Below are 15157 nucleotides of genomic sequence, written 5' to 3' on the forward strand. Positions count from 1 at the left end.
AAGAATACACAGCTAGTTCTAAGACACACTGCCGGTTTCTGGCATGTATGACTCTTCTTCATTTTACAGGAGCTATTTTGGGCACACTGCTGGAATATACCAGGAGCTGCTGTTCATGAGCACTGAAGATAAACACAAGCACTCCTGCAGTCACTCGGCTGAGCCCTCGGAGCAGCTTGGCCCTAACAGCTTGGTTCTGACCTGCGGCCTCCCATTTCTGGGTTCTTTAGCCTCTATGAATCTGACTGGCTCTTTAATCCTTCTCATTACAGAACGCATGTGTTAGAACTGTGTATACTTAACGCTGGTGTATTCCTACCACACAAAATACTATGTGGCATTTGTAGTTTGCTGTACACCATCTATTAATACTACTTCTGCTCTTTGTTTTCCAGCCTGAAGGAATCGCTCATTCCTTACCTCGATGCAAAAGACTCCGAGTTAGCTACAGAGCTGCAAGAGATGTTCCCAGATGAGATTCTTCTCTCTCACGCTACTGCTACATGGAGAGCAGCCGCTCTCTTCAAAAGAGAGCGTAGGCAAAGCTAGCAGCACGGGCTCTGCCTGACCCTCCTCATGCACAGGGGGTTTAGTGCCACAAACACGTGGTGTCTGTGAGATTCTGGAAGCTCAGGGCATTGTTTTTTTGGGCTTGTTTTTTGGGTTTGAGGGGTTTTTTTACTAACTTCGTACGATGCAAAGATTAGATGCTTTCATGCATCAGAAGGATGGTGGAGAAACAGAAGGCTTTTGAAGGCATCATAAAAAAACCACAACCCCAACACCTGACAAAGATGAAGGATTTTTTTAAAAAGCATCATTCCCTAGTCCTGGGGAAGGTGGTTGGTTTTTTTTTCACTCTGCATTTCTCTTGACTAGTTGTCACCAAGATGCAGAACAGGCTCCTTCTCCCAGCCGCCCCTCCCCGCCCCGCCGTCCTCCCTGCGCCCGGGGAGGCCGCGCCTCTTCAGCGCCCCTGGAGAACTGGGACCACGCCGGAAAAACAAAGTCGCCGAAGGAAGCTGCTCCTTCACTGCCTTAACCTCTCGCCGTGGGCTGCGGCGGAGCCCTCAGCTGCCCTCCTCCCCTCGCCTCGCCGGTGCTCGCTGCCGCGTTGTTCCGGGGCAGGGCCCCTCTCCCGGACCACCGGGAGCCGTTTGCTAATAAAGCTCGTTTTCGCTCCCGCGGCTCCTCCCGCCTCCTTCGCCGGAACGGCCGCTCTCCGCCCGCGTTCCCGGGGGGGTGACGGGGGTGACACGGGCTTCCGGCGCGGCGCCATGTCGGGGCGCGCAGCGGAGCCGCCGCCGGACGCCACGCTCCGCCGCTGGGAACGGTAACGGCGCGGGGCGCTCTGCGCATGCGCCGGGAGGGGCGGGGGGAACGACACGGTGGCCATGGCAACCGTGCGCCGCTGCGGGCTCGGCCGGGCCCCGCGGCTCCCCGCCGCGGCCGCTGTGGGTTCCGGGCTGGGCCTTGTATGGCGGGGAGGGCCCGGCGGGGCTCCCCGCTTCTCTCCCCCTCGGTACCGGGCCCTTCCTTTGGCTCCCCTTCACCGCCCGCCCCGCTCACCCGCGGCCCTCGTGTGAGGACAAGCCCGAAGCGAGGGGAGTCGCATCCCCCGTCTCCCCTTTTCGGAGAAAGCGGAGGGGTTCCCGCCTCCCCACACGTTACGGGGCCCTTCGACTCTGCCCCCGTAGGTGGGTCCGTGGGCTCCTCCGGGGCCTGCCGGCACGCCCGGCCCCGCGGGGTGGTTCGGTTGGGGCTGGGCGGGATGGAGCAGCCTGCAGCCGAGGAGAAAGGGGCACCCCTGTCTCGGCGGCTGGGTGGTCTTTCGCTAGCGAGCAGGCCCAGTTAAAAGCCAGCGTGGTGGAGGAGGACACCGAGGAGTGGCAGGAAGATGCGAGTTTTACAGGACTGGAGAGAGTGGGAGGTGTGGACTTATCTTACATCAAAGGAGACGACACCAGCGCCTGCGCTTCCCTGGTCGTTCTCAGCTACCCGGCTCTTGAGGTAACGGCAAGTGAACAACCTCACTCCTTAGGGTTGTGTCCAGCTGTGCGATAACGTGAGGTTTTTAATAGAAGACTTACGCAAAGGCCATTATCTACTGCGCCTCTGCCTCACGGCACATCAGTAAGTTGTCACGTGTATATTCAACAAAGCCTCCACCATATGTTCTGCAAGAAAGATAAACAGAGAAAAAAGCACATGTAAGGATTTAGACATAAGTTTGGGAAGATGCGATGCAAACTGGTCCTAATTGTGAGAGGTTTGTAGGATTACTGGGAATTTATGAGGCGTTAAGGGATAGGTTTAGTATGCATTGAAGTTAGTTGGTAAATCAAAAAATACCGTGATGAGATGCAGTCCATGGTCAGGCACAGAAGTCTGTAACTGGTTTAGGTGTATATTGAATATAATCAGTCTCAGCTGCTAACCAGAAGGAGACAAAAAGGACCATTGTTACTCAGTGCCAATCAAGAGAGGAAGTTAAAGCATTTGTAGCACTCAAACAGCAGATGTCTTGTTTGTCAGTTCTTGCTGGGAATCAGCTAGTAATGTGGGATGTAACATATAAAAGCCTTTTCAAAACCACCATGAATCCCACATCCCACAGTCATTTTACTTGAATTAATGAAGATTTTTGGTCTCTTTCCCAGCTTTCAAAATGAAATAAAAATTATCTTTTAACTGTAAAACCTACAACAAACAGAGAAATAAAGTTTGATGCAGGCCGCTGGGATTTTTATGAACTGAATTTCAAATCCTGCCTTGATTCTTGACTTGCCCTGCACGAGCGTTTCTTTGTCCTGTCTTACAGGGTTTCTTTTGGCCTGTCCCTACACAGAGACAGACTCCCTTTGATAATGCTCTGACTGTGTGAACTTTGAGGTCCCCCACTGTGTATTTGAAGAGCTGTCCTAATTTTATTTCAAGGACTTCACTCTCAAGCAGGGTATGGCAGGTGACGTCCAGCCCTCTTCTGTCAGCAGTCCATTATCTACCCCTTTCTCTGAGTGACAGACTGACACAACCCAATGGCCTTGGCTTTGTGGGAGAGATCCAGAAGCAGAGTATTTTAAAAAAAGATGAGAGCAAGGGACATCAGCCAGAGGAGTTGCCTCTGAAACAGTCAGGAACTAACCAGCAAAGTCCTGGAGGTCATTGTCTCTGCACTGTCCCACTGCTCCCAGGTGCTGTACGAGGATTGCCGGATGGTGGCTGTGAGCGCCCCGTACGTGGCAGGATTCTTGGCCTTCCGGGAGGTCCCTTTCCTGGTGGAAGCTGTCCAGAGACTTCAGCAGGAGGAGCCCAAGCTCAAACCTCAGGTGTGGCGTATTTCTTTGTCCCGAGTTGAGATGTCATGAGGGCGCAGAGTACTGCTAAAAGGTGTTCCTCCCTCTCCTGAGACCGCACTGTCTGGCTGTTTTCCACTGGCAGGGCGGAAAGTGCAGTGTCAGAGTTGTATTGAAGCATCTATTGCCCTTTCCTTAGAGACAGGGATGCTAAGCCAAGAGCAGCCAGGCCTCCCTTGGCAACGGGAGTCCCATTCTGTGTGCGGCACCAGTGAAGAGCGCTGCCAGCCACTAAGAGCTCATGCTGCTGATCATTTAGAGTCAGGTGTAGACAGCACCGCAGGAAGACCCTTATAGAGCGAAGTAAAAGAACTGAGAGAGACTTCTCCTTCCTCACAGGGCCAGCATCACTGTTCGCTTATTGGAGTGGCTCGCTGCACAGGAAATAACATTTCTTTTTTGGCTTTTTCAGGTACTTCTTGTAGACGGGAATGGCCTGCTCCATCCCAGAGGTAGGACTTTACTGGAGAGCCCTGCTCTCCAGAGTCCCTGTGTTGCCGCTTGAGATTCCTGCTCTCTGGTGTCCTGCAGTTACAGTGACTCGTTGTTGGCAGGATTTGGTGTGGCCTGTCACCTTGGGGTCCTGACGGATCTACCATGCATTGGAGTGGCCAAGAACCTCCTGCAGGTGGATGGCTTGGTCAGGGATGAGCTGCACAGAGAGCAGGTTAGGCCAGGTTGGGAATTTGTTTCCACTCTTTAATATCCCAAGAGAGCTGGGACAACTGCGTACAAGTACTTTCTAACCAACTGACCCCGTGTGTGTTTATCCTTAGATTCGTTCCTTGCAGAGGGAAGGAGATACGTTCCCCCTGACAGGCACTTCGGGCAGAGTCCTGGGCATGGTAAGCTGCGGGGAGTTTCCTGTTCGTTTGGCCATCAAGTCTTGCAGCTTTGTGTAGCTGGGAGCACTGGGGAACGTTGTCTCTATAGTGGACTGTCTCAGTGATACTGGTTCAGGGAGACACGGTGTGAACAGGTGACCAGTTACACTGCTTTCCCCTTCCTGTCAGCTCAGACGTTAGTAGAAGGAGTTGACAGTGCAGGTGTTGGATATATTCATGTCCGTGGCTATGGCATCTGAGGCGCCATGCTCCAGCACCCCCGTTCGTCAGCCACAGTCAAGGAGAGGTGCCAGTTCTGTGGCAGCTTACCAGGATGCAATCTGGGAGCATCTGACTCAGAAGAGCGCTGCACAGGAAACGGGCAGATGTAAGAAGCTTCCTGCGTCTGGTGTTACTTCAACATAGTCTGCACTAGCAAGTCTCGCTGCTTCCCGGAGCGGTGTGAGGCATTTGGGGAAGGGCCACAGGGGTTCAAAAGGGCAAACAGTCCCTATGAGGAGATCCTGGGAAGCAGAGGATCAAGAGGGCTGGGAGTTACCAAATACAGAGCCACCATCCCACCTTCTGAAGGCAACTGGCTAGCTTATAATCCATCTGCCACTCTGTATTTGTTAAAATAAGCCTCTTAAGTATTTGATCTTTCTTGTTTCTGAATGCACAGGTCCTGCGTAGCTACAACAGCAGCTCTAAGCCGCTTTATATCTCTGTGGGTCACAGGGTGCGCCTGGAGACAGCCGTGCGTCTAGTCAAGTCCTGCTGCAGGTACCGGATCCCGGAGCCCATCCGTCAGGTACAAAAGCAGGGGAGCTGAGGAAGGGGAAGGCAGGCCTGGAGTGGGGAAGCAGGCAAGCAGGCAGTGGAGGGGGCGGTGGATGCCAAGCCTATGGCGATGTTTCAGAGCCTGTTTGCCGCTCATCTGCAACTGGCAGTTCTGCAGCTGGCACCCTTCTTGCTGGCCTGTTCTCCCCAGCCTGTTGTATTGTTGTTTATGTGGTAGTTGACTGATCATTTCTTCTTCCTTGCTTGTTCTTCTGACGCAGTGCCCGAAGTGCACGCAGCCCTTACTGCAGACCCAGCCTGACTGATTTCTTGGTTCCTCTCTGCAGGCAACTTCTGGGATGCTGATGTTAATATACAGGAGCTGGAAATGCAGTTTTCCTGGGCACTTTGAGCCCAGCACAGACCGCAGTGCTGCTCCTCCGGGCTTTTCCCTGCTACTGCACTCCGCAAGGAGCTGCAGGCTCTGGGGCAGCAGCCAGCCAGTAGGTGACAGCACTGGATCGCCGTCAGTGAGCCGCAGCTGCCACCAAGGCTCAGCTTCAGACTAATTAAATCGCAGCAGGGCTTGAGGAAAGGATCTGGAGAAGTGTAAAGCCTCCAGGACTTCTAGCCTGACAAGTGCTTCCCTTCTCTCAGGGTCACCCTGCTGTTAGTGGCTCAGGCAGGCCAGACCCAGCGACCGTCCAGGGAGCAGGGCCCGTTCAGATGTCCGTGTTCGTAACATTGCCCTGGAACACGCCGTTCGCGTTGCTACACCGCCGTGCTTGTCAGGTCTCTGGCCACCTTTGCTCTGCAGCTCCTCAGAGCAGCACTGAGGGGATCCTGCTGAGGGCTGTTGTGCAGTCTCTGCACACAGGAGCTTCTCATCTGAAAAGAGAGTATTATAGTTATAAACCAGACAAAAATCTAACACCTTAGAGCAAAACAAACCTCGAAGTGTCCATACCAGAACTGGAGTTTCTGATCTCATAAACCACGACCTGCCAGACGGGAGTAGGCTGATAGATCTTCTTATGTAATCTCTTCCAGCAAGGGACAGATGCCTCCGCAGAGCTCTGAGCTAGCTCTGCAGTTCGGCATGTTCAGAGAAAAGGGGAAAAGCATTCCCTTTGGAAACAAAAAGGTGTCTTGGAGCTTTTCATCACCCTCATTTCACTGCCAGCTATCTCCAGTATTTGTCTATGTTCTGAGACTCTTCCAGTTCTCTAACTATGACCTTTATTTGAAGTAATGGAATGAATTGTTGTTGCTTTTCTTACAGAGAGATTAAAGATCCAAAAGGGAGTGTGTTTACTGTAGAGGTAGAGGAATGGCAGGAGATACGGACACTTAAACCTTTCCATGGGACTTCTCCCCGTCACAGTTCCTCTGTGTGGTAACTGTCACAGATCTTGACACAGGGCAGTGCTGGAAGCCTCAGCTCTTGAGCACCTAAAGCTGGAGTTAGGAAGTAGAAGGCTGCAGGCAGTCCTGCTGTGGGTGACTGACTTGGCCTTTTTGCTATGGTGTGTCCCCAGAACAAGCTTGCAGACTTGATGGATGATGTGCTTATGGCTTTCCCAGTGTCGTGAAAGACTTCTGGATCATTAGCTCTTAGTTTGTAAGTTCTGGTAGCCCTAGAAGTGTAATGCTCTTAAGAGAGCTCAGCTGCCCATACCTTCTCGAGGCTGTGTTGTTTATGGCTATATGAAGGCAGTACTATGCTGCAGCATGTGTAGTGCTGTGCAACTGTTGTGGGAACTTAAACCTCCTGCTTTCCTAGAGGTATGGCTGGCCAGTCTGTATAGGGTATGTTGTGCTTCTTGGGCATGCAACGCTATCTAGGCAGTGATCAGAAAGGGTTTGATTTGCATTCAGCCCACAATGTCGTTGTGCTGCCAAAGGAACTGTGGCTGTGATGCAGGTGAGAGAAGGGTTCTTTCAGAGAAAGAAGAGGGAAGTTCGTTAGCACCTACAATCAGTATTTACATCCCACTTAGTCCTTATTCCATGTGTAAGTGCAAGGCCAGTCTGGGAGAATTTTGCTTGCATGGGGGTGATCTCTCTGTCCAGCCAGCTTGTGAGATTTTGAGGTTCTTCTGCAGCGAGTTGGTCATTTGGAGCTTCCCAGACAGGGATTGAGGTAGGCAGGAGCTGTCATCCCAGAATAATAAGCAAAGCATTCAAACTGAGTGGCACTGGAACAATACCAAGCCCTCCTGAGAGCAAGTGCCCTTGCCTACTTCTGGCAGAGGTCAGAACTCCTCTCCAGTGTTTGCCCACGCTCCAAGCCTGCTTGGAGGGGAGGATCCCCACGCACAGCGGGGAAACAGAAGCTTTAACACTCTCCAGCTGACGGGGATTGCACTGGGACTGATTCTCCTGCTCTCGCTGTTCCAGGTTCCTGGCTGGCTGCACACCAGCCTCCAGCTCACTTGATGATCCTTTTAGCTGCAGCTGGCACCTTGCCCAGCTGGTTCCTGCTGGCTCAGGATGTGGCTGATGGGACAGCCTGGGCTTGCTCCAGCCCACCAAGAAGGACAGCAGTAGGCCTGCGAATTTCTGCAGGTCGCTTCGCGTGAAATATTAAACGCTTGCCCTTAGGAGAACTGAGAAATAAGCCATCATCCCTCTCCTCTCTGTGCATAGCTCCTGCTGCCCAGCGGGGAAGTCAGTAGCTGATACCCTGAAGCTCCAACTCCCTTCAGATGTACCCCCCACTGCAAGCTTGCTGTGTGCACAGGGATCACCACTGCCCCTCATAAAATAGGAAAAGCAACAATTCCAGACCCTAATGCCAGCACTAGTCTCCTCTGAAAATAGAAACAATCTGTGAGGATTATTACGGGACAGTTATCCATCTTATTGATTAGCCTCTTGGTTAATACGCTGGGTTAAGCTGTCTCTCAGCACTGCGTTAGGAGTGAGGACTGGCCAGTAACTTGCCACCTAATCAAGCATTAGCTTATGTTATCAGCAGAACGTGGTTGGGGTTTTTCTTCCCTAGAAAAATAGTTTGTAGATGTGACTCTTGCTACCTTGGTCTCCCAGTAGGGACTCTATTGAACAACCTCCTTCCCTTGTTATAAAATACATCACGTAATCTCTTATTCTGAAGAGTGATCAAAGTTATTTGTCAGTTCAGTTATGAAACTGTCCAATTATAGAGAGAAGGGAAAAAATCTCCCAAACAAACCACCCCTTATGTAACTATTTTTCATTCTCGAGCTTGCAGAATCGTTAAGCAGTTGTGGAGCTGCGTTTCCAGCAGTAAGGAGGCAGAGCCTTCACCCGAGAAGTCTGACTAGGAGCGGAGGGATGGAGGGGCGGTGGGAGCTTCTTGAGGTACGGGAGAGACTCTTCAGAAGTAGAACAGTGATGAGAGTAGCAAATGCTTCAAGGACAGCCACTGGGGATGCGTTAACCCACTTTATTAGCATGATCATCATATGCTGTGAAGCTTTTCCAGCTGGGAAGGTCACATACTGCTTTTTAAGTGGAGAGAGACACTCTGCCTTTGAGGTGGGGCACAGCAGCTGTTCTAAAATGTCAGGGCAAAGCAGTGTTTTTGAGAAAGGAAGTTTCTAAAAAAGAAAGGAACTTTGAGGGAATGTAAAAATCAACTGCCGATTCTCGAAGTTGTCCAAGAGCCCAGGATCTGCATGCTTGTGATAGCATCTAAGAGTCTTGTGCACCGGAAAGCTGAACAATAACACTTCTGGGGAACAAGAACATCCTGTAAATGTCCAGCAACACTTTCTATAGCTCTTGGGATTTGGTGTTCTCCTTGCCCCACTCTGACCACATGCTATCCTGCATTGCTGATAAGACACAGCAATGTAGTTTTCCTGGTGAGCTCAGGAGGGCTCGTGTCACAGGAGAGTGTATCAGAAGAGGAAGGGAGGAACTGGAAACTTGCATGAGGATGGGTTTGGTGAGGTTTGGTGATGGCTCCAAGCTCAATTTCAAGAGAGGAGGGCAGTAAACCATGAATTTGGTAGAGTCTCAACGTTACTCCTTTTGATTTTGGTACTGGAAAGCAGAGCCCAGAGCACGGATACGGCCTGGCACGTAAACTGCTCCCGTTGTCTTCCTTGGCAGCTTTGCCTTTGGGCCGTGAGGTAGGACAGTGTGAAAGGTGTGTCAGTCACTTGCCTTGCCACTGCTGCCAAGAAGCGATAGAGCCAAGAATGTGCTTGTGTTTTGTCTCTGCTTTTAGTGGATGTTTTTACCTGCTGTAGCTGCATAATTACCATCGCACAGCCAGCCCATCAGGCATATAGGCAGGATGAGCCAGGCTCTTGCCTAGGGAAAAGGATATGCAGCAGACGAGTGGTGTGCTTCTCCATCTGTTGCTGCATCATACCACTGCTGGAACAGAGGAAGGAAAGGGATGGGTACAAGAATGGGCAATGCCAACTTCTCTCTTTTCATCCCATGTCCTGTTGAGAGCTCGCCTGCTGGATTGCCCTATTCCCAAACTCTTCACAGCCCTTTCCATAGCCTTGTTTCCCTTCTCAATTTACAGTTTCCTGTGGAGGGCAGACTCCCATTTCTCAGCTGAGGAGTGACCAGAAAAGCTAATCCTTTGGGAACATCACAGTGTCGCAGCTATAACGACCATGGATGTTCTTGGAGCGCTGTGAGCCTGGAGGCTGCAGCCTGCACCTGTTGCAATGCCGGGGGGCGTCCCTGTTAGCATAGTCCTGGGCCACAGCTTCTGTTCCACTCGCTGTACAGTGAAGGTTATTGCAGCAGAGTCCATGGGGCATTCTGCTGCTCTGGGAAAAGTCAATAAAATGCTCCAGTAGTTCCCCATCTTTTGAGGAGGGATCTATGAGCCACTGTCTCATGCTAAATTGCCTTGCAGTGCTGCAGAGATCTGCCTTCACGTCCGTATGGTTTTGGCACTCCCAACAACTTTCTGAGGGCCTGGGACATACTGCTTTTGTACATCAATATAGGCTGAAGGATTTTGATAGCTTTGAGCAAAAGGGATGAAGAAGATCCCAAGAAATAGAAGGGTGGGCAGAGTCCTGGGCTGAAGGGGAGGCATTTGTTTTGGGCATCTTTATCTGCGAGCATTTTGCTGATGCACAGGAACTCCTCAGCACTGCGGAGACCTGCGTGTGATCACGGCATGTGATCCCTTTACAGAGTGAGCGTGGTGGAGCAGCTTCTGTTGGTTCAATGGGAGAGCTGGTTTACTTGTTGGAGTATCTCCTCTTGAGGGAAGGAAGACTTACCCTGCCCTCAATTTTCTAACAAGTCTGTTCCATCTCTCATCAGACAGTGATGAGCTATTGCTGGGGAAGGCCTGTGGAGGAGCTTAGCTGCTTGTTACATTTTCCTGCATTGCATTTGGAGGTGCCTACATGTGGAAGAAGTGATTTGGGTTGGTTCAAAGGATGAAAGCACTAGACCACTCTCGGACTCCCAGGTCTCTCCTGGCTCTGCTGCCAGGGTTCATGAAAGAGGAGTTGCAGTTCTGGCGTAGAGACAGGGCAAAACGGAAGAGCCTGTCTCCTCAGCAACTCTCCCTTTGCCAGTGAACGCCTCTTCTTACTAAGCCTCTGGAAATCCTTGCTGGCCCGTCACATCCCTGGACGATGAGGAGTAGCCATTCAGTGCAGGTGTAAGGTGAGGGATTCTAGCTGTCGGTGCTTGCTGCAGGAAGGCTCACTGCACTGCAGTGTGTGCTGGAAGCCTGCGCTAGTTCATCCGCTGGGTCTCATAGGGACCCTTGGTGAAGGCTGATTGCACTCAGCTGCAGCCGGGATCTGCTGAGGAAGCCCGGTCTGGGTCCTGCTTTGGCTGTTCATCCTGCCGTGCCGTGCTTGGGGTAGGTCAGGGCTGAGCAGACCTTAGGCACCGGCTGGCAGGAACTGTCTGTGCCCAGTGTCTCACCTCCTTACTCCTGTGAGAAGTAAAGGGACAGACAGCAAGGGTTCAGTGAATGACGTTTCTGCTTCTGAAATGGACTGTACTCCAGGAAGGCTGTTTGGTCCAGGACCCTCTGTTTCTTCGTTTCTTCATTTTAAGTCTTCATTCTCCCAAGCAGCTTGCAGTGAGGCACAGAAACCAAACAAGGAAAGAAACAGGCAGGTTCCTCTTTGCAGCACAGTCGTACAAGAGCTATTTGTGATGTACTGACATCAGGGGCTGCAGCGGCATACTGAGATAACAAAGGGGAGGCACCAAGCAGGCTGATCAATCCTTTTTCACTCATTTTCCTCCTTAATTCCAGGCTGATATTAGATCGAGGGAGTATATTCGGAAGCAGCTGTGTTCACCACTGGAGGTCATATCATCTGGGCCAGAGAGGTAGGTGTGTGGGCAGCCCAAGCAGCTGCCTCTCCAAAGGGGATCTGCTCATGTAATGATCTTCAGTAATGGCATTAAAGGGACAGACGGGGTAACAAGGTGAGCTCAAGTGACATCAGGACATATGCTGCCTCCATAAAGGGTGATTTCTGGTGATTGTAGCCATGCTACTTCACATGTTTCTTCCGCAGAGCACTGTCCTAGGCTGGGGAAGGTCGTTGGGGATTTGGTCTGTTTCCAGTGCCTGCGATAAGCAAAGCACTAACGCCTACAGGTGTGACACGAGGGTGAACAGAAATACCCTGCAGGGAGCCGGTTTCTGCCCCCAGAAAGCAAGGGGAGGGTCAGACTCCCCCACTCTTACGTAATGCAGGCCAGCGGCTGCTCTGTTAAACGGTGTAAATCTATAGCAAGTCCACTGACACGCAGGAGTTCCTTGTGTTGTGGCTACACTGCCTCTTCAGCATAGTTCACGGGAGTGGTGTTGGTTCCCTCAGACCCACGCAGATAGCAGCAGCCTGAAGAGCTGCTCAGGGATGAATGAAGCGTGTCAGGACTCAAAGCCCACTCTGCTCTGAGGGTCCTGGTGGACCAGAAGGAGTGAAGGTTGCTGGTGGCAGTAACGAGGGATTACTTACGCTGACTGAGGCAGCTCTTGTGATTCCTTAGGACACCTGGCTGGTGCAACTCATCACGCTCTGCTCAGCTCCTCTATCTTTGAGTCACGCAGCCAGAAGCAAAAGAAGGGGCTTTCTCTGCTCTTGTAGTGGCAGTTGCACAGCGTGGCCAGGCCATGGGGGTAGCCTTGTGCAGTGCCAGGCTGGGTGTCCCTTGTTTGTGCTGGAGCTTCATCTCTAACACCTCTTACACCTTCCTGCCGTGGCAGATGCTGAAGCTCACACAAAGGCTGGCTAGTTTGGAGGTTCGTGCAGCAGAATAACCAAACTCATTCCATTTATGACCATATATCTCAAAACCTGTGTATCTGAGCCCCTCATTCACCAAGTGACACAGTTATTTGGTCTTCTTGGTTTCTACTTTTTTTTAAGCCTGTGACCCTTCCTTGTGTTTGTTCCTAGCAGAAAAAAGGAGGCTGAACTGGATGATTAGTCTGATGCCAGAAGAAACTGCAGGGCTCCTCTTCACTGGATCCTCTCCTCCACCCAGACTGTGGTTCCGTCAAGTGCAACAGCCGAGTGCCACCCCGGGGGAGAGCAGCGCAAGGCCGTGGCAGGCAGGACAACGCCAGCCACTGTGCGTGGTTCTGGTGGGCAGGCAGACCAGCTTCTCTTCAAGGATAATGTTTAGGGCGTATTTCTCAGGGTTGATTTTTCAGCATGGTAAAAATATTTGTGTAAGCAAAGGTACACTTGTAAGTTTGCTACAACTTACTTGAGTACTTGGGCAGTTGCAGGAGGTGATTTACAAAGAGATGCTGAGGCACTTAACTTAGAAACAAACTCCAGAGCTGGCCTTTGGCTCCCACCACACCTCTGTGGCACAGAGACTTCCCTTCTTGTCGTTTCTGGAACAGCTTCCACCCAGTCCCTGCAGCCTGTACTCTCACGCTCACTTTGCACGTCTCCGGGGAACAGAAGCCCAGTACGCAGCTCCGGCTGGCCCTGACAGACGGGCAGAGGACGCTGTGTTTCAGGTGGGCGTGTGACTCACGAGGGAGGGGACAGAGCCAACAGTCTGCTGCGGATATTGAAGAGGCTCGGAGGTCTGAGCTCCAGTACCTGAGAAGCTTTCTGTCTGCTTGGTGTCAGTGGCTGCTGCGTGCCTGCTGCCTTGGTGCCAGCAGCCGTGACCAGACCTCGGGGGCTGTGTGCGGGTCATTATCTGTGCTGGGCACGTGGTGCTCTGGTCTTGCTGGTCTTGGTGGGAACTTGGCCTGCATTGCTGCTGCCGCATGATTCAGATGGAAGGGCGTTATGGTACCCAGACTTGCTTGGTGCTACTGTGGCCCTCTCCGCAGTGACTGAGGCAGGGGATCTCACGGAAGGAGCATCTCAAGGGAAAGGAGAATTTCCCATCAAGGAGAATGGGGAGGGAGGTCCTTCCTAATACACAAATCCGTCCGGGTGGCCAGATCCCAGGCTTGAGTTTTTGCAGTCTGGGTGGACTGGGAGCACTGTGTCAGGTCGGGAGGAAGCTCTCTGTGCCCAGACACTTGGACCAACGCCCATCAGTTAAACCATTTGTGAAGCTTTGCTTTAACAGCAGAGCACAGAACAAAGTTTCTATCCCTGAATCAATACAGTGAGCCTTGTCCCATTTGCAGGGCTAAAGCTTTTCCTCCAAAGGTGTGGGTTCCTGGTTGTATACGGCAGGTTATTCCTGACCATTTCCAAAGCAAATTGGAGCAGATATATGAGTTCTTGAATACAGCCCAAACTCTGGCATGTTGATTTAAAACATGGCTGTGTAAGATTCCAGCCTGAAGAGGAAAAAGGATGTTTTCTTGGGACTGGAGAGGGGTGCCCAGGGTCAGGACTCCCGTGTCTGTTTTAAATGCTGCCAAGCACTTCACTTTTGCATAAATTTATCTTACAACTTTTGTTGCTCTTTTCTCACCGCCACCTCAGTCTCGGTGCTGCTTTGGGTATAGAGGACATTCAGCCCCTTCCGCGTGTCCCTGCAGCATCTGCTTGATGGAGTCTGGGCTGGTTCCTCCTCACTGCTACACCCTGAAACCCGGGTGGGGGAAAGGGAGGAAGCCACAAACTTGGCTCCCGGGGGCCCGTTTGGGGAGCTCTGTTGGGCTGGTCCTCGGGAGTGTTGAAGAGGGGGAGAGGTGCTGATAGGGTCCTTCCCAAAAAAACCTTGCTGATTGATGTGTTTTAAGACAAAGCCAGAATCAGATGCAGTTTTCAGGCCCTGGGAAGGAGCGTGCCACCTCCTGGGAAGCCTCAAAGCCATTTTCACACGGGAGTTTGTTACGTGGGTGGACACAGACTGGGGAGGAAAAAACGTCGCAGTGAAGGCATGCTCCTTTGATCCCGGCGGTGTGTGTGGGATCAGCGGGGCTGCCCGGCAGGCCAGGGTAAGAGGAAGCATTTGGGTTTGCATCTGACGCTGGCTTTGGCAGGGGACAGGGGTGCGGGAGGCTGGTGGGCAGCCCTCCCTGGCCGGGGGGACACGAGGGCAGCCTTCTCGCCTCGCTCCCAGCGCCACGGACACAGCACCTCTTCTGACACTGCCGCGTCCCCTGTCTCGAGGGAACAGTGTGGAGAGGAGCCTCCTAAAAAGCAACCCCGCCGACTGCCAGCTTGAGAAGGCAGTGAAACAGCCGAATGCCGCGGGAACAGCCTCCCCGGTGCTGCCGCCTCCCCCATCCGCTGTGAAGACACCCAGAGCTGTCCGGGGGGCAGCGGGAGCCCAGCCAAAACGCCGCTTCCCAGCTCCCAGGGGTGATGGGGAGGGGACCCTGGCAGTGACCTCTTGTGAGGGAGGAGTATTAGTCGTGTAATGAGCAGCGGTGGCCCGCTCTCCCCGCAACAGGAAACTCAATCTGGCTTAACGAGGAAGGGCTTGCTGTGCACAGCGAAGGTCTGCTGGGATGGGAACACCCCGCCCCCTAAAATCACCTCCTGCGCTCCCCCCTTGTCACACGGCTGGGTGCCTGCAGCGCTGAGCACACACCCCCTCCATTCCCTTTCTGCCAAAACTATTGGACTTGGGGTGAGCCCTGCAGGACCCCCCTAACTGGTAGGGGCAGAGGTGTTAACTAGTGAGTTCTTAATGGGAGGAACTGGGCTGGGACCTTTCCCAGCAATTCCCGGGCGCCACGGGACCGCTGCCAGCAGCGAACGGTTCATCCATCTCTCATTCCAACCACATGTGAAGCAGCAACTTCACTAAACCACGGGG

At 52.4% G+C, this 15157-nt stretch overlaps 2 protein-coding genes across 21 annotated transcripts in view; both read left to right on the forward strand.

The window, feature by feature from the left end:
* The window catches only part of RNF213 (ring finger protein 213), a 56551-nt gene extending 55695 nt beyond the window's left edge, over positions 1-856 (forward strand). For all 6 annotated transcript variants that reach the window (XM_075169319.1, XM_075169323.1, XM_075169325.1 and 3 more), the window contains one exon: positions 396-856. In XM_075169319.1, coding sequence (XP_075025420.1) covers positions 396-549 — 154 coding nt within the window. In that variant the 3' untranslated portion in view covers positions 550-856. The remainder of the gene's footprint in view (positions 1-395) is intronic.
* Positions 857-890: 34 nt separating this feature from the next.
* ENDOV (endonuclease V) lies at positions 891-13841 on the forward strand. Of its 15 annotated transcripts, none has more exons than XR_012676662.1 (9): positions 891-1333; positions 1698-2010; positions 3195-3329; positions 3769-3808; positions 3911-4023; positions 4133-4201; positions 4863-4991; positions 5308-10600; positions 11208-11284. XR_012676662.1 is itself a non-coding variant. In XM_075169332.1 (9 exons), the coding sequence occupies exons 1-9, from the start codon at positions 891-893 to the stop codon at positions 12392-12394; spliced, it is 1350 nt and encodes a 449-aa protein (XP_075025433.1). In that variant the 3' UTR covers positions 12395-13841. The 15 variants fall into 15 exon arrangements, 12 of the variants coding, with proteins under 12 accessions (XP_075025433.1, XP_075025436.1, XP_075025440.1 ...); XM_075169332.1 differs by lacking the exon at positions 5308-10600 and adding an exon at positions 12364-13841; XM_075169335.1 differs by lacking the exon at positions 5308-10600 and adding an exon at positions 12367-13841.
* Positions 13842-15157: the final 1316 nt, after the last annotated feature.

Source organism: Calonectris borealis, chromosome 20 (assembly GCF_964195595.1).
Source record: "Calonectris borealis chromosome 20, bCalBor7.hap1.2, whole genome shotgun sequence".
In the NCBI taxonomy this organism is placed as follows: domain Eukaryota; kingdom Metazoa; phylum Chordata; class Aves; order Procellariiformes; family Procellariidae; genus Calonectris; species Calonectris borealis.